This window comes from Solea senegalensis, linkage group LG16 (assembly GCF_019176455.1).
Source record: "Solea senegalensis isolate Sse05_10M linkage group LG16, IFAPA_SoseM_1, whole genome shotgun sequence".
NCBI lineage: Eukaryota > Metazoa > Chordata > Actinopteri > Pleuronectiformes > Soleidae > Solea > Solea senegalensis.
Genome location: NC_058036.1, coordinates 13810594 through 13836043, shown reverse-complemented (window position 1 = coordinate 13836043; position 25450 = coordinate 13810594). Strand labels below are relative to the sequence as shown.

General features: G+C 41.1%; 1 protein-coding gene across 1 annotated transcript in view; it reads left to right on the top strand.

Annotated features, from left to right (window-relative positions):
• The first annotated feature begins 83 nt into the window (after positions 1-83).
• The window catches only part of LOC122783142 (adhesion G protein-coupled receptor B2-like), a 58547-nt gene continuing 33180 nt past the window's right edge, over positions 84-25450 (top strand). The window contains 13 exon segments of the mRNA XM_044047784.1: positions 84-111; positions 337-525; positions 7574-7735; positions 12270-12434; positions 12853-13017; positions 14261-14335; positions 15428-15567; positions 16517-16711; positions 17323-17391; positions 17934-18042; positions 18406-18558; positions 23459-23546; positions 24404-24506. Coding sequence (XP_043903719.1) covers positions 84-111; positions 337-525; positions 7574-7735; positions 12270-12434; positions 12853-13017; positions 14261-14335; positions 15428-15567; positions 16517-16711; positions 17323-17391; positions 17934-18042; positions 18406-18558; positions 23459-23546; positions 24404-24506 — 1641 coding nt within the window.

The window sequence follows — 25450 nt, the reverse complement described above, 5'->3', positions numbered from 1 at the left end:
AAAAAACGGAAGAAAAACAAAACTGGTCACAGAAATCAATAGAAACACATGGGTTTTAAAGCTTTTTTGGTTCTTGGGAAATAATGACTGAAAATCTACGCAAGACCTGTCGTCAGAAAGACAGAAACCCTTTTTTCCCCCACAAAGAAATGTGTGGAAATGAACACCAAAATGTCACACAAAATAATTCACGTCTTGCCAACCATGAGCTAGAGAAGCTTGTGTTCAAATAATAGTGTCCTTCTTCTTTGTCTTCAAAAGAGTAGAGCGCACTGAAGAGACTCTAAGACTCCAGCTGATCATCGTCTTCATCCTTCCCCTCTGCTTGTTCCTCAGGCGACCCTGCAGCAGAGGAGTGGTCACAGTGGAGTGTGTGCTCGCTCACATGTGGCCAAGGCTGGCAAGTGAGGACACGATCTTGCGTCTCCTCACCTTATGGGACACTGTGCAGCGGTGCCCTGAGGGAAACGCGCATGTGCAACAACACCGCTTCCTGTCCAGGTGAACCTGGCATCACTGGCTCAGGTATGATAACCAAACATGGCCTCACTCACTGCTGTGTTTTCAAACCTTTACCTTCATGCGCCAGGTGTGTGAGTGTGTGTGTGTGTGTGAGATGGAAGAGGAGGAAGATCTCGTGGTGTTGTGTTTTTTGTCCGTTAATCCAGGCTGTCTTACTCACAACAGTAAACGCTCGGATATTATTACTACGACAACAAATTCACAAGGTTAAGCATTGTTGCATGGTTATATGTTTCATAATATGGGCGACTGAGATGTGTAGCATCTAAATACTCAGGTCAGGTCTCAACTCGCCATTGTGTTTAGCTTGAATGCAGCTTTAGAAACACATTGTAAACATTGACAACCCCTGCGTAGCACTCACCCATGGAGGATGCAATGTTGATGTGTAAATAAATTTGTAGAAGAAAAAAATAGTTTCAATTCCCACTATTGACCAGTGGAGAGAGACAGAGAGAGAGTCTCTCAAACATGACACCTATACTCCATATCAGCAAGTGTATTCCACTTTCCACAGCTCAGAAGCTCTCTATATTTAACTCTGTCACTTTCTTTTTTTTACCTCCAACATAGGAGGTTCTGTTTTTGGCATCTTTATTTGTGTGTTGAGTCATCGCTGACTGCCACATAAAGTATGTACTGCCGAGGTTTACCAACCATCCCGTATTACTCAGGACATCCTGTAACATGTGTCGCGTTTTCGAAATAGAAATACGCGTTCACTTCAAATCTGGTCTCTGTGTTTGTGCCATTTGCCTGTGTGTGTGTGTGATGGTGGAAGTTACTGGCTCAGGTGAGGGCGCTGTGCGCACTTGTTGCGGAGCACAGGAGTCTAGCGAGTGAGAACGATGAGGATGCTGGGACGTCAGCTGCTGTCTCTGCTCCAAAAAAGAAAAGACTGTGTTCCTACATTAAAGACTGGGAACAAACGTTTGATTGGCTTAAACTCCCTTTAGTGGCGACTCAAGCTGAGCCTTCTGCACATTGTGTCAGCGGGCCTTTTTGATCAGCTACGGTGGCACAGGCAACGTGAAATAGCGTTCTGTCACGGAGATACACAAGACGAAGACACAGGCTGAAGGTAGATCTGATATCGGCACGTTTTTTGCCAACTTCTGAAACGGAAATTTTCTGCAGCTGAGCTTTCGACCATACTATATGGTATGAGTACTTGCTGGTTTACTGGTTTACCAGTGTTTGAGTCTTAGTGATGTCATCCACATGCAGTGTTCTTGTGTGTATGTGTGTGTGTGTGTGTGTTCGTGTGCGTACCTACATGTTATATACGTGCACATTAGCATCCAACTTAGAAGTCAGTGTCATCTCAAAACCCCTTTAAAAGAAAAAAGAAAAAGATTTTCCATCCCTGTCGGTGCATATGCTAATCTTGTTTTTATGCAAATGTTGCCAATGAGATTTGTATGTCTAAGTGCCTCATTTTCCATTCTGTGTTGATATTAATTTTCTCCGTAGTGCCTTTGAAGGGATACTTGTTGCTGTGTTATGTTGTGCTAATTCTTGAATTTTTTCCCCTGCTCCTCTGATGTTTTGTGGAAGGATGTTTGGGGCACTCTGCCTCGGTGGGATCACACAAAATGCATGTAGACCGGGGATGTTTGGATGTTGGGTTGGTCGCAAAGAAACCTTTAACTGTTTCTTGAATCTGAAGTGACTGATCATTTTGTCATCTATGGGCTTGTTTTATTTTATTGAAGTTCAGACGCTATAAACAAATACAGTTAAGGCCATACTGTGCTTGGACAAGGACATGCATCTTGTCATTTTGCCTCTGTTCACCACCACAATGAATTTAAAAATGAACCAGTCAAGATGTGATTAAAGTCTTTAATTTGAGTCCACACTTCTCTTCAAATTCATAGTGGTGGTGTATGCGGGCAAAATGACAAATTATGTCCAAATATATGTGACCCTAACTGTACACAGTACGATATATACAAGGTCCTGGAACTGTCTCTTCAAAGTTGGAGATTCAGATCATCAATCAGAGACCTCAGGGGTCAGCTGAGGTTTCTCACTGCTCTCTGGAGTAAAACTACAGAAAGTCTGACTACACCAAGTTGCCTAATCAATTGAAGATGTGTGCGACGGGGTATTGGAGCTGGAGGAAGCTGTCTTCTATAAAAGCACTGAAATAACGTTACCTTCTACCTTCTGCGTAGAAGAATTCACAGTTTGTGGTCCCGAGCGTTTGTTGTCCTGTTCACTGTCGGCAAAGACGGTTGTTACATACCCCTGAACTGTGATCAGTGTAGTTCACAATCATTAGTTTAGAGGATGGCTTGGCTTGTTTACTATATAATGTGATGAACACTGGCACAACGAAATATCCTGCCAAACCCCATTAAACCACTGGCAGTTCAGTAAAGCACTGCTTTCAGTATGCAAATGAAAAATAGAATGAAATCTTTGAATATTATAGATATTGAACCAAACCTCAACTGACTGCACTTTAAAGTTGATACCGTCGGGTGTAAGTGGGGTGAATGCCCTCCCTGTACTTAAATTAAAACTGCGTGCCAATTCTTTTAAACCAATTTATTTGTCTTTTTGAATGAGTTTAGGTAATTCAATGTGTGTGTGTTACAACTGTGGGTGCAAGTGGACACCATATGTGTCAGAGCATCTCTGTCCACACGTGTGCATGAGACTCGACACAAGTAAGGGAACGTCAAAGAAAAGTAACTTGGACAGAAAACCGATGAAGTGAAATTGGACATTTTTTCCTCCCCTTTTTTTCATGGTTAAAACTCTAAATTACGGTGGTACAGTTAATCAATTTCAAGTAATGGTCTGGCTCATGACAAAGCAAGCAAGACGGTAATTGGTCCTGCAAATTAACCTTTTTTTCTTTTCTTTTCTTTTTTTTGTGTGTGCTGAAGTATACAGCTTCCATGCGCCAGAGTGTGCAAAGTAAAGTAGCAGCCCTACTTGTGCTCGCTTTTATCCTCCGCTCATTTGCGAGAGAGTTAGTGACATTTAAAACAGAGCAGAGCAGGAACAACGGCGCATCATGAATACACAATGTCCAGATCAGTGAGCAGTCAAACGCTCACAACTCCACAAGAGGTTAAGGATGCGCACATGGACGCAGGCATGACACACACACACACACACACACATACTGCAGCCATGCTGTTCGGCACTGCAGATGAAAAGATCAGTGATGTTTTTGATCCGCCCTATTTTGAGCTAAGCATTTCAAAGCAAGGAATTAGAAAACAAAGGTCACAACTGCCACACCGTTATATTTAACTAAATCCGTTGGTTTGTTCTGATTGTATTGACACTGTTTGTATACATGTGTGTAGAACATTGTTTACGTGAGGTAAGGTCAGGGTTTGGCACCATGAAAACATGTTTGAATAGGTGAAAAAAAACTGTATGAAAGCACTTTAAGTGGTCATCTAGACCTGACAAGCCCTATATAAACCATTTATTATATTTAAGTCCATAATTGCTTTTCAAGAATCTGGTTTGTTAGAATTCTCTTGTAAAAAAAAATATGAAGAAATCCAGCTCTCTCAATAATAAACACAACCAAAAAACAAAAAGCCATTCATTTTTTCGCCCAGACTACTCTATTTACTGATTGCAATCCAATTGTGAAGAGGATTTCAACAAATAACATCATGGACTGTTTCAGAAGCGATTTACAGACTCCGTCATTAATATAGCCTGGAAATTGTGTCTTCTAATTCCTGTGCTCATTTGCATTTGCATCATAAACCCAGGCTGCTATGCAGTCTGTCCATGTGCTTCCTACTGTGCACATTATTTCCCCCACACAAACAAGAAATTCTAGGGTTCATGAACTTTTGATGATTTTATTACTGGCTGTTGGAGGCACAGATCTGTCACTTTGTTGTTTGATTAGCGCGGCTCCGTGTTTTTTTTTTCTCTCTCCTGTGCCTGCTGCTGTAAACATACTCTTTTCTACCTCCCTCTGTGAACGCAACCCTGATGGCAATAAACTCTCTTTTTTTAATGTGCTCGGCTGAAATGAAAGAGCGGTTGTATTATGTTAATGCACTTGTTGTCATCATAGACAGTATTTTTTTTTTTTCATTATTCTTTTTTTTTTTACTAGCGTGAGCTCCCGGATGTTTAAGCATTTTACCTGATATCACCGATATAATGTTTCCTAGAACCAGGGCTGCTTTAAACGTGACCGTTAGGCCTAATTTGACTTTGCTCAGACTTTATATTGAAACTCAGTCATGCTGTAGTTTAACCATTAATGAATTAATGAATGAATTAATTAAATCAATAAATAAATAACAGACCTGTGAATTAACCATTTTTTTCTTGCTTATCTCTATTATGAGGGTCTTTTTTTGTTTTATTATTATTTTTTTATTATTGCCATGATTTATTCGGATTTGTTTTACTTTCACGTCGTATTTAATTATTGGTTAATTATTTAATTTTTGGACGCTTTTAAAGCTACTTGTAAATGAGCGATCGAGGGGCGCCACGGCTTCACGTTAGGAGGAAACCATGGACTAAGTGCTAAATCTTTTTATTCCGTAAGCAGGAAGTTGATCAGATTAAGAAGTGCTCCGAGACTGCACATTAAGTGCTCATTAGCGTTAGAATGAATTTTATTTTCACGCTCACCTATTAGTGATAGTGAATTTGACCTCTGCATTTAACCCACCAGTGGTGAACACAGGAGCTTTGGGCAGCACTTATCTACGCCTGAGGAGCAATGGGGGTTGGGTACCTTGCTCAGGGACACCCCAGCTTGACCTATCCTGGATTTGAACCAGCAACCCTCCAGTTACAACCTATTCAACAGGCATATAATGCCTGTAACGGTGTTCAGAATAGAGGTCTTCCAGAGGTTCTTGAAGATAGAGTTGCCCCCTACATATGGTAGCTCGTTACACATTCATGGAGCCCCGAGTGATTTGCACTGTGATTGGCTCGTGCGGAGTGGCAGCAATGTTGGACCGCTTTTCTTGGAGCAGAAGCCGGTGTGACCGAGTTCATGCAGAGAATTGCACAGCCAGGAGTGTGTCTGTTGGCAGTCATTAGTGGCCGTGCATAACCACTCGAGGTTAATGAGCAGCAGAGTGACATGTGACCTTTCGGGCTGACTGAAGACTAGACGCGTCGCCACGTTCCTGACCGTCACTGTGCATGTGGGGACGCATCGCAATAGTTGAGTAAAGAAGGCATGTACCAAGAGGTGGAGTCAGTCATTTGTTCTGTGTAGTGCAAAGATAAGAGAAAGGTGCAACATGGTAAGAGAAGGACCTTGACTTGCTGATGTCGTGGTGCAGTGGTTGATTGGAAGACTTGCATGAAGAGCAAAGCTGGTGAATTTGATGTCAGCTTTTGGTTCAGTTGCTCCTTAAGTTGTTTCTGTGCTTAATTGGTTTCATATTTGATTGAAAAGACTGACAGACTTAGTTCAGGACATCAGATATTAGCAATATTAAAATACCACCTTACATCTTTCTTGGCGCGTTGCTTTGAATGTCAATTTTAAAAGTTTGAAGTCTATTTATTCTTTCATTTATTTCAATTAGATAAATGTTGGTATGCCTTTATTTATTCCACATACATGGAAAATAGTTATAGTTATGAGATTTGATTATAGATAAAAGTATGCTGAGGTGAGATCTGTTTTGTGGGGGATTTTTGTACATTCATTTGTATCCCCAAGCTTTTTAGTAATATTAATATTAGTTTGGACTGACACTCAGCATGTGTAAATATTGTGTAACTACAGATTTCTTCGCAGCACCCTCTTCATATGATGCAATTCCAGTTCAATGAAGTGAGCGCAGAACACGCTTGTGATATACGGACAAAGTTTAAACTTAAGTACAGCTGGTGCAAGTAGCTCCCGTCTCGTCAGCCCCACAAATTAGCTCAGTTGAAAAGCCTTTCATTAAAGAGAAGCACATTTATGCTCACATGGAAAAGCTGTGATTTTTTTTTTTTCTCCTCTGCCCTGCTTGCAACATGCAGCCACTTTGTGCATCAGCCTACATGTAAAGACGCATCGATCCATATTTTGCTGATATCTTGTTATATACCAGCCCTCCTTCCATTCTCCCAGCATTCTAATCCTCTGAGCCTTCCTTCACAGTGTAGACTTAATTATTCATCAGCATGATTTATTTAGCTTTGCTCAATACAGGACCAGCAATCTCCATCCTGCTGTTACTAATTCTCTCTGTTTCCTCCCCTCTTTACCTCCCCTTTGCCATATCTTGCTTTCTATCTGTCTTCAAGTGTCTCTGCTCTATTTCCTCCATCACTATGAATGTGACTTGTGGTTTCCTCACGGTGTCTCGCAGAAAATTCCAAAACAAACACATTTTTGGCATTCTCTCAGACTTTATGGAATTGTTTACTATTCTTTAAAAATGCGCTCATAACTTCCTACTTTGCCTTGTTCATCCATTTCGTGGTCTTTTGTGTTTATTTATTCATGGTTTAGAGATTATAGTCAGTGTCAGATTTGTTGACTATTATCTTTGTAAATGTGTGCACAGTTGTGTGTGTTTATATTCACTCATAGGGTACAGCTGTTTATTATTTGCAGAATTGATCATTTTTGCTATTTAGATGTATGGCAAACTGTGTTTGTTGCCAAAAATGGAATTTTCACAATAAGAAAGAAGGAAATGGGGGAAAAGGAGAAACATTCTTCATATTTTAATGTGTTTGAACTCAGTGGCATCCTTGGATCATTTGCTTTACTCTATATAATAACTGATGACTGTAATAACTTCATACCATGTTCATTTCCTTGTGATGACTTGAGCCGCATGATGTCAAATGCAAGGTCGTCCATTCCTAACATTCATGCGCTAACATAAACTGCTCTTTTCCTGTCTGTAACGCCAAAGTTGTGCTGTGCTAATACTCATGTATTCTTTCATGTTTCTCCCATTCTCTGACCCTCTGGCCTGCAATGGAATGCTTCTCCCTCCCTCATCCCTCATCCCTCATCCCCCGTGTCGTGTCGTGTCGTGTGTGTGCGTCTGTGCGTCGCGTTTGTGGGTGTTCGCAGTGCATGGGCTGTGGGACGAGTGGTCGTCATGGAGTCTGTGCTCCGTGACCTGCGGGCGAGGCTCTAGGACACGAACCAGGAAGTGTGTGAACGGAGGGGTGGCTGTGATTTGCGGACGGCCCGAGATTCAAACCAAACTCTGCAACATAGCAGTGTGCCCTGGTCAGTACCATCCCCATTTACATGATACAACCCTTTGCTCTGTCCTTGCATGTTAATCTTTTGTTGTCATTCAAAGTCATAAAAACTTCAACAGTTACCGTCGTAACTCTCAAATGTACATGCATATGCAATCATAATTTGTGTTTTTACCATTGTTGCTCTTCGCTAATCTCTCTCTCTCTCTCTCCCTAATCTAAAATGGGTTTAACTTCTGCATTCATAACATGTCGTAAACTCTTTATTTGTGTTGTCTTTTGTCATTTAATTTAAGACAACAATGTCATCTCTTCAGTCCTAATAAGTACTAACTTATTTTCAATATTTTTATTAATGATGTTGGTGAACCCCCGACATCCCAGTAGCACCACCATATAATTCAACATAGCATTATTTCTTTTTGCTGTATACACCTTATATACATGTCGTATCTATTTATAAAGTATTAGCAGGTACCGCTGTCCAAAGTGCGATACAACCTCAATAGACTGTTACCATGACAGTTCACACTCAGTCTTACATGGTTATATGTGTTAATGAACTGCAAATAACTCATTAAAAACTTTTCAATGCATCTAGTTTGTTAACAAATGGCAACCAACTTGGACTGATCATCACTTCAGAGTACTGGAAGCTCTTCTTGACTTTTGACCTCCCGTTATGGCATGAATGCAGCATGATTTATGCCCCCTTTTCAAACTCTCACTACGTGCGAGTTTCTTGTGAGTGGTTCGACTTCAGTGTTTCCCTCGTAATTGGCTTCAGTTGAGATTTCTGGGCAGTCTTGCAATTTATCTCTTTTCCACTGTTGTTTTTTTTTTAAGATGATTAGGCCTTTGTCTATTTTTATTTTTTTTATTTTTTAATCTGTTTACATTTTAAACAATCTTATCAGGCTGCCATTCGAGGGGAATGGCGCAGAACCGGAGATTGTATAGTCTTAACTGAGCACACTCATTGGCTGATTTGACCGAACATTACTGTAGCTAATCACAGATAAAGACGTCGTGTTGTATTACGGAATGTAAACACTTAAATGTGCTTACATTTGCACAAAGGAAATACTGTTGGCAGTATTTTTTTACTATTATATTATTTAATAATAATATATACTATTATAATTATAACATATCCTGTGAGCAGCGCTACTTCTTTAAGTCAGACTGCATGCTCCAGTGTCTAGTATTAAGGAACAAATTTACCTATATAGGTGGTTAGAGCGTTGACTTTTCTAGAAACAAAACAGCGATTGGTCGTTTTCACACCTAATAGACTCGGTGCGATTGGGGACTCGGGGTTGCAACATTCAGCCAGGCCGGGTTTGCTTTCACACTGAACTTGAGTGAGATGAACCGAACCTTTTGAATAACGCATTCCCCCTCCTCGCCTGCTGAGGCGGCGTGGCTTCAAGAATTACTGAAGGAGAAAACAAGACAAACAGTGAACAAGAGAACTCACTCACTGTGTTGTAGTCCGCTTTGCTTTCCACTGCAAAGTGCAGCTCTAGCCCAGGAATGCAATTGTTTTTATATTGGCAAGTCAACAGTTAATGCTAACATGGTTATGTGGCAATACGAAGGATTTGCCAAAATCCCCTTTAAGACTGAAAGCATAAATTAGACATTTAGATTAACTCAGCGCAAACTTAATTTGTTTCAAGTGTCCCTTTAGAAAAGCACTCACTTTGAGAGCACTGGAATAAAAAAAGAAAAAAACTAGACGTTCATTTCAATGTTTTCATTTTTACTTTTCCGGCAGAATACAAATGGTCCCCAAATGAAGTTTGAATAATGGCCGTTATGGACATGGACGTTAAAACATGAGACAGTTTGCAACAACACTGGTGGCTACCAACTGAGTAATAACCTGTGTTTTTTTCCCTGAATGGATTTCAGTCTGAGTGTGTGTTTGTGCGCTTGTACGCAATCACTCACCGCTTGAGCAATTATCACAGGGTAAGTGCTTTTTATTTATTATTGTACAGGCGGTGGAAAGAAAAATATAATTTTTCCCCCTGGACTGCAGACACACACTTTACTGCAACCTTTACGGTATTAACGGGATGGATAGAGTGATGTAATCAAAATGAGGACCCTTGGGATGTCTTGTCACGTCTTTTTGGGGGAAAGTAGAAGGTTTTAGGAGAAAGCTCTTGACAGAATATGCGTGTGTGTGTTTGCAACTCTCTCAATGGACTCTGTGATTTCAAAGGCGATGGTTCTTTGAAATGATGAATACCAGCATATAGACCTTTTTGCTTGATATTCCCATTCATTAAGAATAGTACATACCAATTTGTTCTGGTATGTACAGTATGCACTTAATAGAACTGATACTACGCCATACAGTATCAACGTAATTAAATTGGAATTCTGTAATTTTCTTTCTTTACCTCCTTTCAAACGACTAACGCACATGTGCGCAGAGCTGCAAATGTTAACAAGACAGCTGTGTCATCACATCACTCAACAGGCCACAAGTAAGTTCAGTTGAAATGTCACACATGAATAATTAATTTGATCGTATCAGACGTTTTTGAGGTTTGGAACGTCAACAACTAAAAAGATACTTGTGTGCAGCCCGAGGGTCGTCTGAAAATTGCCTTGCAAAGTCTCCTGTCACTTGCTTCTTCTCTCTCACCTGATAAATAGTCAGTTCATAGCCGGGCATATGCGGGAATTCATGGCGATATCTTAATTACAGAGAAGGAGCGCCGCTGCCTTGCTCTGCTCCTACTTTATGACAGTCAATGGCTACATTTTATGATCCCGTCTTTGCATTTTTTCTGTGCCGCCGCTTGGCTCGCATTAAAGAAATGCTCTTTCTGTAATTTTGGGCCGTCAATACATCTTCCTCTCTGCACAAACACTATTAAAGTGTTTATGACATGTGTTTTCACAACAAGAGAAAGATAAGGAGGGGAAAAAAAAAAAGTGGGTTTGTTATTTCCTTCCAAATGCTTCCTCAGATTTACGGCTTCAAAGACGTGGATTTAGGCTTTGGAAATGTCATGTTCACATTTGAGATCGAGTTGTCATCTCTGACATAGTCTTAGTCCTTGATAAATAGAACACTGCACCAGTCACACTCAGTATGATTGACTGCATTGCCAACGAGAGCTTGAAATGATTTCCCATTTGGGAGAATCACACGGATGGATTCAAAGCCCTGTTATTATGCCGTTACTGCCTCCTTAAAGAAACAATGGCTCAAAGGGGATATATAAAGGGTGCCACAATAATAATCAAGTTTGGTGAAATTAAAACATAAAATAGCCTCAATAATAAACAAAACGTGGGGACTCGACTGGGCCAACCCCGCTTTGGGCCGTCAGGAACCAGCGTGTTACCCTAAAAGCAAAAGAGAAATAAAACACAAAATACACACTTTAGGAAAAAGGCATGAATGCATCATCTGCATCAAAGCTGCACTGCTTTTTATCACCACTCAATCTAATGTGGAATGTGTCGCGTCAAAGTTCTTGTTTGCACTTCTGATCGCACAGAGAGTTATGGCCAGATCACCTTCTCTTCGCTTAATGATATATTTTACTCTCTCTTAGCTTTTTTTTTTTTTTGCGGTTTTACAGCCTGCCTGTTCACTGTTTTTTGGCTCAGTCTCCCTGGTCTCGTCAACCTCACCTTCAGCAGGCAGCATTTTTCTGTCGTAAAATCCTAATTTACTGCCTATGATTTATGAAAGGTCAAAATACCGTGCATCCATATTATGCCACGTTTCCTCAAAATGCATATTTGCGAGACAAATGTCATCAAATCCAAAATATTTGTGGCACTGTTGTAAAATAGGTGGAGAACAAAAATAAAAAAAATCAAAATAACATAGCTAACTCTAAAAAAAGCAAATTAAATTAAAACTTTCCAAATGCCCTCATATGTGACTATGTTTGTGGTGTTGAATATATTACAGGACAATTCAGTTTCCCCAGCAACACTGTCTTTATTTATTGAAGGAGGCCGTGGAGGCTTTGATTACACTGGTGCATGTCACCAGGCTGTTTGATATTTGTGCCTCATCTGACCGGTGATACACCATTGTTACACATATATATATATATGTATATATATATATATATATATATATGTGTGTATATATATAAGTATGTTTTTTATGTAATTTTTAAGACGTGGCTTCAACTAGCTGTTCTCTGTATGAACTCTTTGAAACAAAAACATCAAAGGAATTGTAATCAGCTATTTCACAACAGATTAAAATATTAATAATATCCGTATAGAACCACAGAGTATGCATTTTTTTTTGTTGTTGTTGCTATTTATATAAATCAAATAGTCTCTGCGATGTATTTTATCTCCGTCCTAACTATTCTTTATTTTCTCGTAGCCTCCTAACTTTCTCCACCCTGCCTCTCTCCTTCCTCTGCCCACCTTTCTTTCCATTCCCATTCCTTGTCCACCAAAATCCGGCTCAACATATCCTGATTTCCTCAAAATCTTCAACTCATTCCATTCCCTTCCACTTCATCTCTTTTCCTCTCCCTCGCCTCCATGTCTGTGTCCAGTGGAGGGCCGGTGGCTGGAGTGGGGGCCGTGGTCGAAGTGCAGCGTGACCTGTGACGTGGGAACGCAGCTGAGACAGCGGCGCTGCAGCGCGTCGGTGCACGGCTGGGCTGAATGCAAGGGCCCCCACCAGGAGAGCAGAGAGTGCACCAACCCTTCGTGTAGTGGTGAGGCGTACAAATGATTGCTTAGTATTCACACTCACGTGCTCTCAGATGTCATTATATAAACATGGATCATGCATTATCTAAAGGCATCCGCGTGCTCTTTTGTGATTTGTCTTTTGCATACTGGCAATTTGAGGGTTGGGACCCAATTTGGTTTCGTCAAGGACTCCGGAGAAAAAAAAAATATAGTGGTGTGTTATAATGAACATAGAAGGGGCTCATATTGCCTTAATTTTGTTCCCAAAAAAAACATGAAAAAAGCAGCGGGTGTCATAGAGTTACAAAATTAAAACGTCATTCAATTTTTCCAAATTTTCCAAAATGTTTTTTTTCCATCTTACATTTGACTCTAATTCCATCCCAATCTCAATTCCCTTTGATTATGAACTACCCTGGTGGTGTTTTGCTGCTCTTCTAGGTGGAGGCAGCTGGGGCAGCTGGAACCACTGGAGTCTCTGTAGCAAGACGTGTGACTCCGGTTGGCAGCGTCGCTTCCGGTTGTGTGAGAGCACCGATACGCAGGGATATCCTTGCGATGGCTCCGGAGAGGAGGTCCGGTCCTGTAATGAGAAGAAGTGCCCAGGTCAGTGACTATATATGTGTGTGTGTGTGTCTGTGTGTGTGTGTGTATGTGAGCTGATTCAATGAGAATGTGATATAATTAATGCAAGAAGAGTCATAAATGCATCTTCCCTTCGAGACTATTTCCCCGTGCGCGTTCGTATACGTGATACATACTGTACATGCTATTTTGTCAAAGCAGATTCTTGACAAAACGTGTATGTGTGTGTGTGTGTTCCGTTTCCCCGGGCTCAGTATCTGTAAGACTGAAGAGAGTCGATCTCCACCACGACTAAACACTCCCTCCCGTCTGTGTCCCCGTCAAATCACATACTCATCCGTCTTTGCCTCTGCATTGATTTTTCATGTCCTTGCCATGTGGTCCTTTTTCTGTATCTCTATATACACCAATTCTTTTTTCTTTTTTTTGCAATCAAAACATAAAAAAAATGTGCAAAAGCTTAGGCACAAGCAGCTCCAGTGAGAAAAAGTTGGCTACTATAGCAGGAAATAGACACCATAAGGTACTTCAACAAACAGGAAACTGAGTCTTTTGTGTGTTTTTTCCATATATTTTTTTTTCTTTCTGGTTGAGGTCAAAGTGTTGAGTGGTTGACTCGGAGCGTCAGCCACTTCAGGGAGCAGGGTACAGGCTCGTCTCTTGACTGACACGGCGTGTACATCGCGATGTGCACATGCCTGGATACCACACGGCTACCAAAATATGAGTGTTTGAATGCAGCCTCCGCCATGACCGCTTGTTTTGAGTGGCTCTCAAGTCCCTTTCATGCAAGTCGAGGATCTTTTCTGTTGGCATTGCAGGGGAACATCGTATCATATTTTCTGGCTTTGTGTGTTTCTCCCTTTGCTCTTCATCCCTCTTCATCTCTGTGCATCGCCTCTGCCAACACTCGTCTGCTCCCTCGGCATATCTTCAGAGCACTGTCGCCCGTTTTTCATCAGGGTTATGAAAGAGAGGGTGGGGAAAACAGATGAATAAAGAGAGAGGGGGGGTAAGATGAAGAGGGAGTGAGCTACTGTACTGAGGCAGTGACACTGACAGAGTGCACTAAGCAATGTACGAGGGAATAAGATTGGAAGTCGCTGCAGAGGGACATTGATTTGAATCTTATTTTTGTGCTTTTTTCTGTCTCCTCCTGAGTGCGTGTGCGCGTGTGCGTGTGTGTGGTGATTTTCCTTATTGTGTGAGCCTGCCAAACTGTGCCGTATTTCACATTGCCTGTGTTTCTCACCCAATTCTACAGCTCCTCATGAGATCTGTAAAGATGAACATCTCCTGTCTATGTCATGGAAAAGAGCCTCAGCTGGAGAAACACTGTGTCAGTCACATTACCTGCTCTGAGCTCATGTTGTTGTGAGTCGGGTGACGCGCATTGTGTTTGGACAATTTCAAGAGCAACACTGTTACAAAAGACGCATAACAGAAAACATATGAGGTGTGTTTGCCCTGGTTATTTAGCATAAGCAGCTAAAGTATAATAAAAAAAAGATTTAAAAAAAACAACGAGAAGAGAAGAAAATAAAATAAACACATTTCACTTCTCTGTGAAGTGACTTCAAGAAATGACAGTGCAGCAACGGCGCGTCTCATTAGTGCAACATAAAACATGGCAGAACTGATACAAGTGTGGTCAGAATAATAGGCATACATTAAATTCAACAATGTGTACTCGATTCATTTCAATGTTGACAGGTATATACAGTCTAATGTGTATGCAAATGGCTGGACCTTAGTGATATTACCATTTTGAGCTTGAATACACCGAGGCAGTCATAATAAAAATGTTCGATTTGTGCATTATCCAGCAATTTTCCCTTAATTAGCACAGCAGATGGGTCCTGTTTGAATGCTGTCAAACCTCATTGTCTGTGTCATTTCACAGTTTCTCAAACAGCAGGATTCCGGAGCCTTTTCTTTACACTTTTTTAAAAGTAGGAACAAGAACAAACCTTCATTTTTTTTCTTTTTTCTAGTCTTTCTTCGCTTCTTCATAATTTAAGCCAAGAGCGAATGTGGTTCAGAGTGACTGTAACATAAACGTGTGTTTCTTCATCTCTCTTTAAATGTGGCGTTGGCTCAGACATCAGAACATGTCTGCCTGAATAAGGTCCCCTGCCAGTAAATACATGAAGCAATTTTAATGAACGGGGCGAACTTTTCAGGTTATTCAGACTGTATTGTCATTCTTGCAGGTGTTTGGCAGTGGCTACCACATCAAAACACAGGTTTTCGCTTCTTAAAAATGTACATTTATTGAACATTGCATTGTGTTTTACCCTGAATATATAACAAGTGGACAAACCTCTTGGTGTTAGTTTTTCCTTCAGTGGTCATCCATGTTTCTGCACCTTGTATATGAACATGTTGGCTGCTTTTTTTTTTTTTATTTGAAGCCTTGCTCAAATTTCAGATTAAATGCTTGTATCTCTCTCATTTCTCCTAGGGTCTGCTAGTCGTCGTTGCATGCTGGACAATAATGGAGTTGCTTTCTGGGGTCCTCCGAGCTTCGCCAGATGCGTCTCACTTGAATATAGATATTTACACATATCTGTAAGTTGCCTTTTTAGCGAATGAGTCCTCCCAAACTCAGAAGCTTCTCGCACCATTATGCTCTCCAACACTCTTAGCAAGAAAGTTGTTGTGTTAGATTACATCATTGTAGCCAGTTACTTGCGGCATTTAATTAACTTTTGTTTTTGTTTTTCTTCCAACGTTTGGAAAGAAAGTCCTTTCAATCTACCTCAGTTCAACTTTACTCTTTAAAGAGTTACTCAAAACAGAGCAGTCTCTTTCCTCTAGACTTGCCGGCATCTCTGATTATCCCTCCTAGTGCTTTGAGCTCACACCTAATGAACGTGGCTAATGAAAGGGTTCATCAGCTGTACTGTTTTCCCCCCTCTGTGAACTTCAACCCCATTTTTTTATTCTCCTTGATGATGGTGGAAGGAGTTGTGGGTCAGGAATTGTTCGTGATGAGCTGATTGCTCGGTTAGCTTTTGCACAAAGCTTTCATTAAACAGCAGAAGTCAATAATTAATTTTTCCGCGATTGTTGTTATCTTCTTTTCTTCGAAGCCATTCCCCACACATTTGTGCGCTCCAAATACATACGCAAGTCTTACTCTTTATATCTCTCCGTCTGAAGAGACGAGCACCATTTTCTGACTCAGAGTGCTGCAAGGCCTTTCTTTGCTTGCCTATTTTTAAACTCAACACAAAAAACAAATCCAACCTTGAACATTTTTTATTCCTGTATGTTTCTGACTTGAAACGTCATCCTCAGCTCACATCTCCAAATCATCGATATTTACAGGAAAAACATGGTCACCTCTTTTTGTTTGTTTGTCTTACTATTTCTGACATTGTTCTAAATAAGAACAATTGTGCAAGCATTGAATGTGCCACTTTGACAACAGTGTGGTTGTGGTTAGTGATCAGTAGCAAAAAAAACAAAAAAAACAATCCTAAACCTTTACTTGACATTCTTCTTCACATTGCAGTTACGAGAGCATCTCGCGAAGGGTCAGAGGACCCTGGCCGGGGAGGGCATGTCTCAGATCGTAAGGAGTCTCCTGGAGCTGTTGCAGAGGAGGAGCTACTACAGTGGCGACCTTCTCTTTTCCACGGAGATCCTGCGAAATGTGACGGACACCTTCAAAAGAGCAACCTACATCCCAGCTCCCGACGACGTGCAGGTGAGCAGAGCTCAGCGGACTCGCCCCCTGTTTTCAAAGCTTAAACATACAAGTGATGCATTCATGAACAGTCTCGCACATGAGCTGCACCTTCAAATTGACTACATTTGGTACTAGAAGGTGTGTGTAACAATCACATGTGGCCTCAACAGGGACTTTTGATTTTATGGCGTGTTTGTTGGGCAATACGATTCTTAATCGATTCATATGTCGATTATTTTCTGGATTAATCAATTAATCGTTTGGTCCATAAATGTCAGAAAACCTTAAAAAATGTTGATCGGTGTTTGTCAAACCTGGAAATGAAAATGTTCTCAAATGTCTTGTTTTGTCCACAAACTGATTAACTTTTAATGATTTCTTTGTTATCCAGAACAAAGAAATGAAGAAAATATTCACATTTAAGAAGCTTAAACAATCGGAAATCTTGTTTTAATCATGAAAAAAAGCTTCATACCGATTAATCGATTATCAAAATAGTTATCGATTCATTTAGTAATCGATTAATACTGCTCTACTAGCAGTTGTAGGGACATGGCAGTTGGTAACACCTGGCTTTTATTTTGGGTGAACGTTCATCTGCATTAACGACCACTTTATCTTGTGTTCAGAAATTCTTCCAGATAGTCAGTCACATGTTGGACATGGAAAATCTGGAGAAATGGGAGGATGCTCACCAGGTAAAGTCTTCTGGTTGCGCACGTGTGTGTGTGTGTGTTACTTTTGTGTGTCCTTGAACTCCTCCTTACTTTAACCGCGGGCTGACGACCGCTCTACGAGGTCCTAAACTCGCACGGCTGTAGGTGTGTGAGCGAGTGTGTGGCGGAGCGCTGTAAGTGCGTACACATCCCTGCATCAATTTTCCATGATGATAGTCATAAAAATGCACCTGTGCAATAAACACAGTGGGTTCCTATTAATTACACTAGGTAAACTGTATGCGTCTTTACACATTTGTGTGTTTTTGTGTGTGACCCAGCTTGGTGCCCTTGATTTGAGGTGTGTTCCGTTGCCATCTGGACACAATAAACAAGAGACACAGTGTGATATTATATCTCACGTGGTTACAGTTTACCACCCCCCTGGAACACCATCATTGGTGATAATGAAATAAATAAAAATGTTTCAGTGGGTGAGACGTGTCTCATAGGGAGCTGGCCATGCCTTGTAATTATGATGAAAATATAATCAATGCTCATTGCTTTTTCACTCAAAACCACAGGTCGCTCCCGGTGCCGCTTTGCTGATGAGGATATTAGAGGATTTCATTCACCTCATTGGAGAAGCCCAGAAGCCTTTTCAGAGTTTTCTAATGGTTACAAACAACATCAGTAAGTGTTGTCACTATTCTGCCGCTGTGAGGGCATGAAAAAGACTATTTCCGCACCATCAGTGTTTTAAGACATTCACTTTCTGGACATTTTTAGAGATAAAAGCTCACCATTTGGATGTGGCTTACGTTTTAGTCATCACATGAAAACTGCAGCCGTTCATTCAGTGTAACTTTTCAGACTAAAAAAAAACAAACTCCCCCCCCTGTTTTATTTATGGATTTTTACACTTTAAATGCCTCAGTGACTTTTCGAGACTTTGTGCACGTTGTTCTCGGTTCACCTCACCCTCAACTTTTGTTTCAGTCCCCGCTTTGTTGCCGCACCGAGGTTTCAAGTGATTTATGTCTCGTGTCTGCCCAGTGATAACCATCCAACGAGAACCAGTGTCAGCTGTTTCCAGTGATATAAACTTCCCCATGAAGGGCCGGAGAGGGATGAAGGACTGGGCCCGAACAGCAGAGGACAGGCTCTACATCCCTAAAGAGGTCTTCACTGTCCCACCAGAGGAAGGAGGTAGAAGGACCGTTCTTCGTTTTTGGATTGTCAGATTTGGTCTCAGTACAACCGATGAGCACACTATTTTGCATCTGCAGATATGCCCGTGTCCCAAAAAGGTGGCCAGCAGTAGTGGTTTATTACAGACTTGATATCATCAGTTAAACAGTTCAGTAACAACGTGGTGATGCTATGGTTTTAGTTTTTTAATATGAATGTCGTCTTATAGTAATATTGTTTTGTCTTTCTTATGTGATTCTCCGTTTAGTAATAACACCAGTATTAGTGTGCTAATAAGGGGATAATAATACAGTATTATCCAGGTAATATCTTCACATTAAAGTGTTTGAGAATCAAAATTTCATATGATAATGTTGAAAATCATCCTCACGCTTATTTCCATTTTGATTACCAAGCTATTACATAGTGGTTACTGTAGAAATATACTATAACCATATTGTTACTGTACTGAAATGTAAAGTGTCCCAGCTGCCTCGCTGCCTTGTTGTGTTTTGACTCATAGATTTCCAGCTCTTAAATTTCTCACGCTTACAAGCAGTCTTGAGTCTTTTGACACAGGACGGAATGTTACCACCCCACACAACGCTGTTTAGCCAAGGTCAGACAGCTTGTGAAGAGGAGTAATCCCAGTGTGAATTCATGCACTTAGACACGCGGGTCATGGCAGCAGGCAGAAGCCTTCTCAAGGACACCGAAGGATATTACAGAGAAAGATTTGGACTGTAAAGAGGCCCTGGAGATGCAGGTCTTTCATGTGTGAGGAAGTCTGCCTCATCCCATTGAGTGCATCAAGTTCTCATACAAATTTTGAAAGATAAATCTTTGCTTTTAGCAGCACAAGCCAGTTAACCGCTCTTAGTACTAACTGCTGTTAATATTTTCCATCGGGTCTCAAATAAAGCCAAGAAATAAAAACAAAAAAAGATATATATATATATATTAATGCGTCCAAATGCAGCCCAAAGAAATAATGAAGCCAAAGAGAAAGATGGTATCAGGAGACACAGAAGCTAAGTTGTGGAAAGGGACCAAAGAGACTTAAAACAGTGTGAGGAAAATGGTTTGTATGAGATAAGAGACTTACTTCAGCGCCAATGAAGACAAAGGTCACATTTCACAGGAAATTAGACTGGCAGACTTCCTGCCTGGCACCCTGTCCCCTTCCCAAATTAAAGTTCAGAGAGGCTGCGGGGCTGAAAGAACACTGCTATCTCTGACCTCTAACTCCAGCTGATGACACTGAATCTCTTTGACTGGCATTGGAGACATCCTGTATGCTGACCTGAAGACACCTCTCCTCTCTCCCTCTAATCTCCATCTCCTCATTATGCAGAATGTAATGGGCTTTTTCCACCACCGAACCATCTTTCTTGCATTTGTCTAACGGGCCCTGTTTATGGGTTGTCTCGTGAGTTGCGATGGAAGTCAAAGGTTGTCGGGAAAAGCGTTTTTGTTTTTTTTTCAGATTGCACGGTAACATTTACCGCCATGTTTGTCCACTATTCGTATATGGTTTATTTATTTAAATAAAAGTAAAGCGACCGTACAACATTTACTCTGCCATTCCCTCATATGATATTCAGGACATGGTACAGTCATTTGAGCATATGCCATTTAGTAAATTGTTTTATCCAAACTGGATATAGCCTCCACATATACTTGAGTAAGGAAATCATTAGTACCCTTCGCCCCCTTTGGGAACTCTGCCTTTTCCCATTGGCAGTCCATGAGTTTAGGTCATCACTTGATTGCTATCAGTTTGTTTGGTTCATTTACCCCGTAATGAAAGCCTATCTCAGATGGACAGCTTAAACATGCTCATAAGAGGCCACCAGCACCTTTGTGTGTCTGTGCACTCACAGGCTCATATACACACACACACACACACACACTCTCCGCTGATAGGTTCATGAATCGCTTCACTGAGCAGAGACCGAGACAGTCCTCCACTGATTTTTCGGCGTGACAGACGTCGCATACACACAGGCCGACGTGCACACTCGCTTGCAAGCGACACACTCCATCTAGAAGCCACGCACACATGAGATTGATATTATCACTGATTAGTTGGAAATACCACGCTGTAACCTTGTATAGAAACCGGAGGCGGGCAAAGCGGGCCTCACAGCGAGCCTGGAAGATATATGCTAAACAGCACAGCTAATGTACAGTGAGTTTAATCTGTACACAAAGCCGAAATATGGTAATTGCTAGTCGTTTGATATTTAGCAACCTCGCGGAGACAGGAAAGGGGAGTTGCTGCGTCTCTCCGTCACATACCGGGACCATGTCAATCCTTTTAAATCCACAACTTGCCATTATGACATTCTGTAGAAGCCTCGCACTTACACTGGCTTCCTGTTATCGCAGAAAATTGCCTCTTTGCTCCAACATTACACTTAGCACACACATCTGCAAATGCAATGATTCTTATCGTCTACCTTTTTGATAAGAAAGCAAATTATCAAACCGTTTGGCAGCTTAGCTGCTTTCATTAATTAAGCGAGAACTTAAACGAAAGATTAAGTCGATATGACGTAGTGAGTTACAGTATTACTAACTGCACTGTGTTTTGTTCTTATTAGCTGGTAAATATTAGCATTTCTGCTCAAATGGCCAACAGAAAAAAAAGCTGTTATTTGGTGCTTATTTTGATTATCTGCACTATTTACAAAAGTTGTGGAAATAAGCAGAAATGCCGAAGAAAAAGAGTTTGGAAGGAAGGAAAAAAGAGTAACTCACATGGAAGTCTTTGGATGTAGCGTTAGATTTTTGATTAAAACCATAAATAACGGCTAAGCATCAACCCCACGCATATCTTCCCCCTGACAAATGGCATATTAAAGTTCACAGCTGGTGACTTGTGGGTTGCCATTTTGCTGCATTACAGCTGACCACCAATCACTTAGACATTCACCGAGAAGAGAGGGACGAAAAAAACTGCTCATGGGAAATGTTTTGGTGGTGTTATTCATCCATGAGTGTCGATGTGCCTCCCCCTCAGTTTACCCCCAATACACAGACTTACTCATTTGCATGCCTCCCTTGCAGACTCTTCACTTCTGACAAAGGCAATTTGTTCCTCTCATAGTATTCACAAGTGCATTGTATTTTACTTTTCAGTTGCTGTTGTTTTTCTGTTAGCTCCTACCTCTGTGGTTGCCTCTTTTAAAGGAATTCTTCACCGATTTGCATTTAGCGTTGTATTACTAAAATAGGGCAAGTATTTTTGAAAAATTGTGCTTCCCAACCTCAGTTTCCCCTGAGTGGAGAAATATCTTCATTCTTGTTGTGGTTACGTGCTCACCAGTGACACTTGGTCCGAGCCTTGAAACTGCAACGCTAATTCCGCACTTTTTAGACCCACTCGTAGGGGGACGGGACCTCATTCCCAGAATGTTAACAGTTTCTGCCATCTTTTCTAACAGTTACGCTAACAGGACCAAGTGTCACTGGTGGGCACGTAACAAAGAAAAGAGGGAAGATATTTCTCAACTCAGGGGAAACTGATAAACATCGATTAATTTTGATCTTGGAGTCAGATTTCTTGTTTTGTTCTTGTGTTGCAGCCAGCTTGTACTTAATGGTTTTTGTTCCTTTTTTGCACAATCTCTCAATATTTATGATAGTGCTTACCTACATCTGTGTATATGACTGCAACACACAGGGGTTTGCATCCCAACTTTGCTGCCCCCCCCCCACACCCTTTGTTTGCTTTCTTTTCCATTATCAAGATCTTCTGTGTCCCTCCCTCTTTCTGGTCTTGTCTGTCATGCATAGCTATCTCTCCCGCGAAGGATCTTGGATGAGTCACCCAGTCCATCAACCTTCTCCTCCTCCCTCACCCCCCTGTTGGTGATGCTCCACTATCGCTCCTCTCAGCCTAAAAGGGCAGAGGAGGGAGTGGCAGCCCTCAGCATGAACTTTTCCCGCTTACTTTTTCTCGCCGGCTCCCTCACTTGAGACAAAGTGACATTTACAGAAGGACGCAAAGTCTCCTTGGGAGCCTCTGCTCTTTTTGTCAAAAGAACACCGCAGGGAGTGACGTAAGGCACGGGGTTGCGAAGCAGGAGAGTTCAAAAAGGGTGGATAAGTTGAAAAGTGCTTGGAAATGGCAACAACAGAGGAGATAAGAACACTTTGGAGGTGGAAGGCAGATTTGAAACAAACAGGGGAAAGTAAGAGACTGAAGAACATCATCTTAAAATGGCTGGAACACTTTGACTTTACTCAAGTTAATTGCCCTTTTTAATGACGGATTTAGTTTTCAAAAATGAGGCTTCTGTATTACGAGCGCCGTGAGCTACTTGCTGCTAAAAGACCAGCAAATTGACTAAAAGAGCATCTCCACCCACACAAAGTGTTACAGCAGGATCTTTCACCTGAATTAATGGTACATTTTCTACTCAAAAGTATAATTAGCCCCGGATATGGGATGTAGCTGTCATACGCTTCAGAAATGTGCTGCAATTTACAAACTTGCTCTGATGTAGTTAATGGAGCATTTGTCAGTGCGGGCTTGAAAGTAAATGTAAACTGAGCTGCCAAGAGACTGGTGAAGTCTGTGTTTGTTAGCCTCGCCACGAGATGTTTGTTTATATCAAATGAGTTTGTCAGTGCATGTTAGCTCAAACATGATGAGTATAATCTCTGCGGCCCCTTCGTAAGAAGCTGATCGGAAGGAGCCAAGTTGTCCAAATTTGGGATTTTAAAATGAATGCTCGGCTAACCATTTCCTAGATTCCACCACTAACAATGACTTCAGGGTAGTGTTTTCTGTGTTACTGATAAAATAAATAATAATGTTTTATTGACAGAATCATTTAGAAATGAAATTTAAAAAAACAACAACACACATCTGTTTTGCACTGATGGAATGCAACACTGTCTGTTTCAGAAACAGAGGCGGACTCTGAAGCTACGATGTACTATGTTATCGGAGCCGTCTTGTACCGGACGTTGGGCGTCATCTTGCCTGTGCCAAAGTGAGTACATCTCTTGTCATTCGGTGTCCAATTGCTCTATATTTCACCTTCTCCTCCTCTCCTTGTCCCGTCTTGTACATCCCTGCACTGCCTTTTGTCAACTTTTCCACCAGCAATCTTCCGTCTCATATTTTGTTTTCATTCTGAAAACCTTTTCTATTTTGGGGGGTATTTCTTCTGTCGCTCCTTCTGTCAAGTCTAATTCCAACCTGTCACGGGTCTTGCTTCTCTCCTCTTCTTTCTTGTGTCTGCTTAGCAGTGTACAGTAGAACTTGAATGGGCAAATTCTTTATGGTTCCTCTCACTTGTAGAAGTTTTAAAAGTAGACGTTGCTGGAAATCGGGAGATTGTCAAAAGGCCATGAAACTGTGTGACATGGTGTTTGTTCTGGCTGTGGGTTGTTTTATTCAGGTCAGTGCATTTGGTTGTTAATGAGTTGGATCTGTTAAAACCATTTTCTTATTAGTATTCCTGTAGCTCCTGCAGAGCTACAGGAATACAGGAATACTAATACTAATAGGTTCAATATAATACATATATTTATTTATTTTTTACTTTTTAGCACCATTTTCACTTACTCTCTTGTTAGCTTTTTATATTTGTTTTGTTTTGCAGACAACTCTCAAAAGAGAAAGGGGAGAAATATGTGTTTTTATGTGTGATATGGAGGATCATTTTAGTCAAAAACATTTCAAACTGCTGTTGAATGGGTAGAACAGGGGTCTCAAACTCTTGGGCCCGGGGGCCACACCTATTTTGAAATGACCAGACTAGAAGTTCACTGGCCCCCAGGTCATTTTGAGTTTGAGAACAAGGTCTAAATAATACAATTTCTGTGTGTGTTTCTATCTTTCTAGTCCCCCTGCAGTGATCAACTCAAAGATCCTGACAGTGACTGTGCGACCAGAACTGCAACCCAGCGAGCCCATGGTGGTGGTGGAGCTGTCACCGCTTTTGAACGTAAGTCGAAAAGTGTCTTGCCCAGCCAATCTTTTGTGACCTGTTTTAAGAAAAGAAATGGGAGATATTCGTCTAATTTCTCCAACTCCCATAGAGATGTTTATTTTCTCACTGACTTTACAGTACAGTGCGACAAACATGGAAATTATTGCATATGAAGCACTTTCCCGTGCAAGGTTTTGCATTTTATATTATGAACAAGCTTTGGCCAAGAAAATAAATGTGTGTTAGGCTTTAAAGGACTCCTCTTCTCCCTGCTGACCCATGTTTCCTGAGTTCAGTTGAAAGAGAAAGTGCTGCACCGTGTTAAGCAACACAGTATTCTGTGAATTGCCTGAGCAAACGTGGACGGAGCTTTTTTGACTTCCTTGCATTGCAACGTCTCCTGGTGCCTATTTGGTTTATATTACAGCAGAGTGCATTATTATAAATGACTCATGGGGTGTATTCAGCAGAAAGGCCTAAGTGCAAGTTTAATGGGAGGCCCTCATCACGACCTCAATAAGATGTAGGTTTCATTAGCCATTCTTCTGGGTAAAAGGTGGGCACAGTTTTGAAAATAACGTTGAACATTTGATGGTTCTCTGTAGAAAACACACACACAATCACAAAATCCTCCCCTAAAATCATTCTCTTCATGTGGCATTTGGGACCTGGAGGTCAAAACTATTGTGTTTCATTAAGATTTTGTATTCATTCTCCATCCCCTACCCCCTCAGTCTTCCTGCCTTACATCATTGATTCTTTACATGTTGCCATTTATTTTACACTGTCTCCATCTTTTAATCTTTGTATTATTCTCATCTTTAACACTTTTGGCAAAGTGGAGCTACTGCTAAGTTGCACACCCACTGTCTGGAGCGTGACGGCTTAATACTGATCCTAATTTAAAGCTCTGCACCTCTAACCGGAGGTTCCTGGTGAGGACAGACACTTATCTGGCA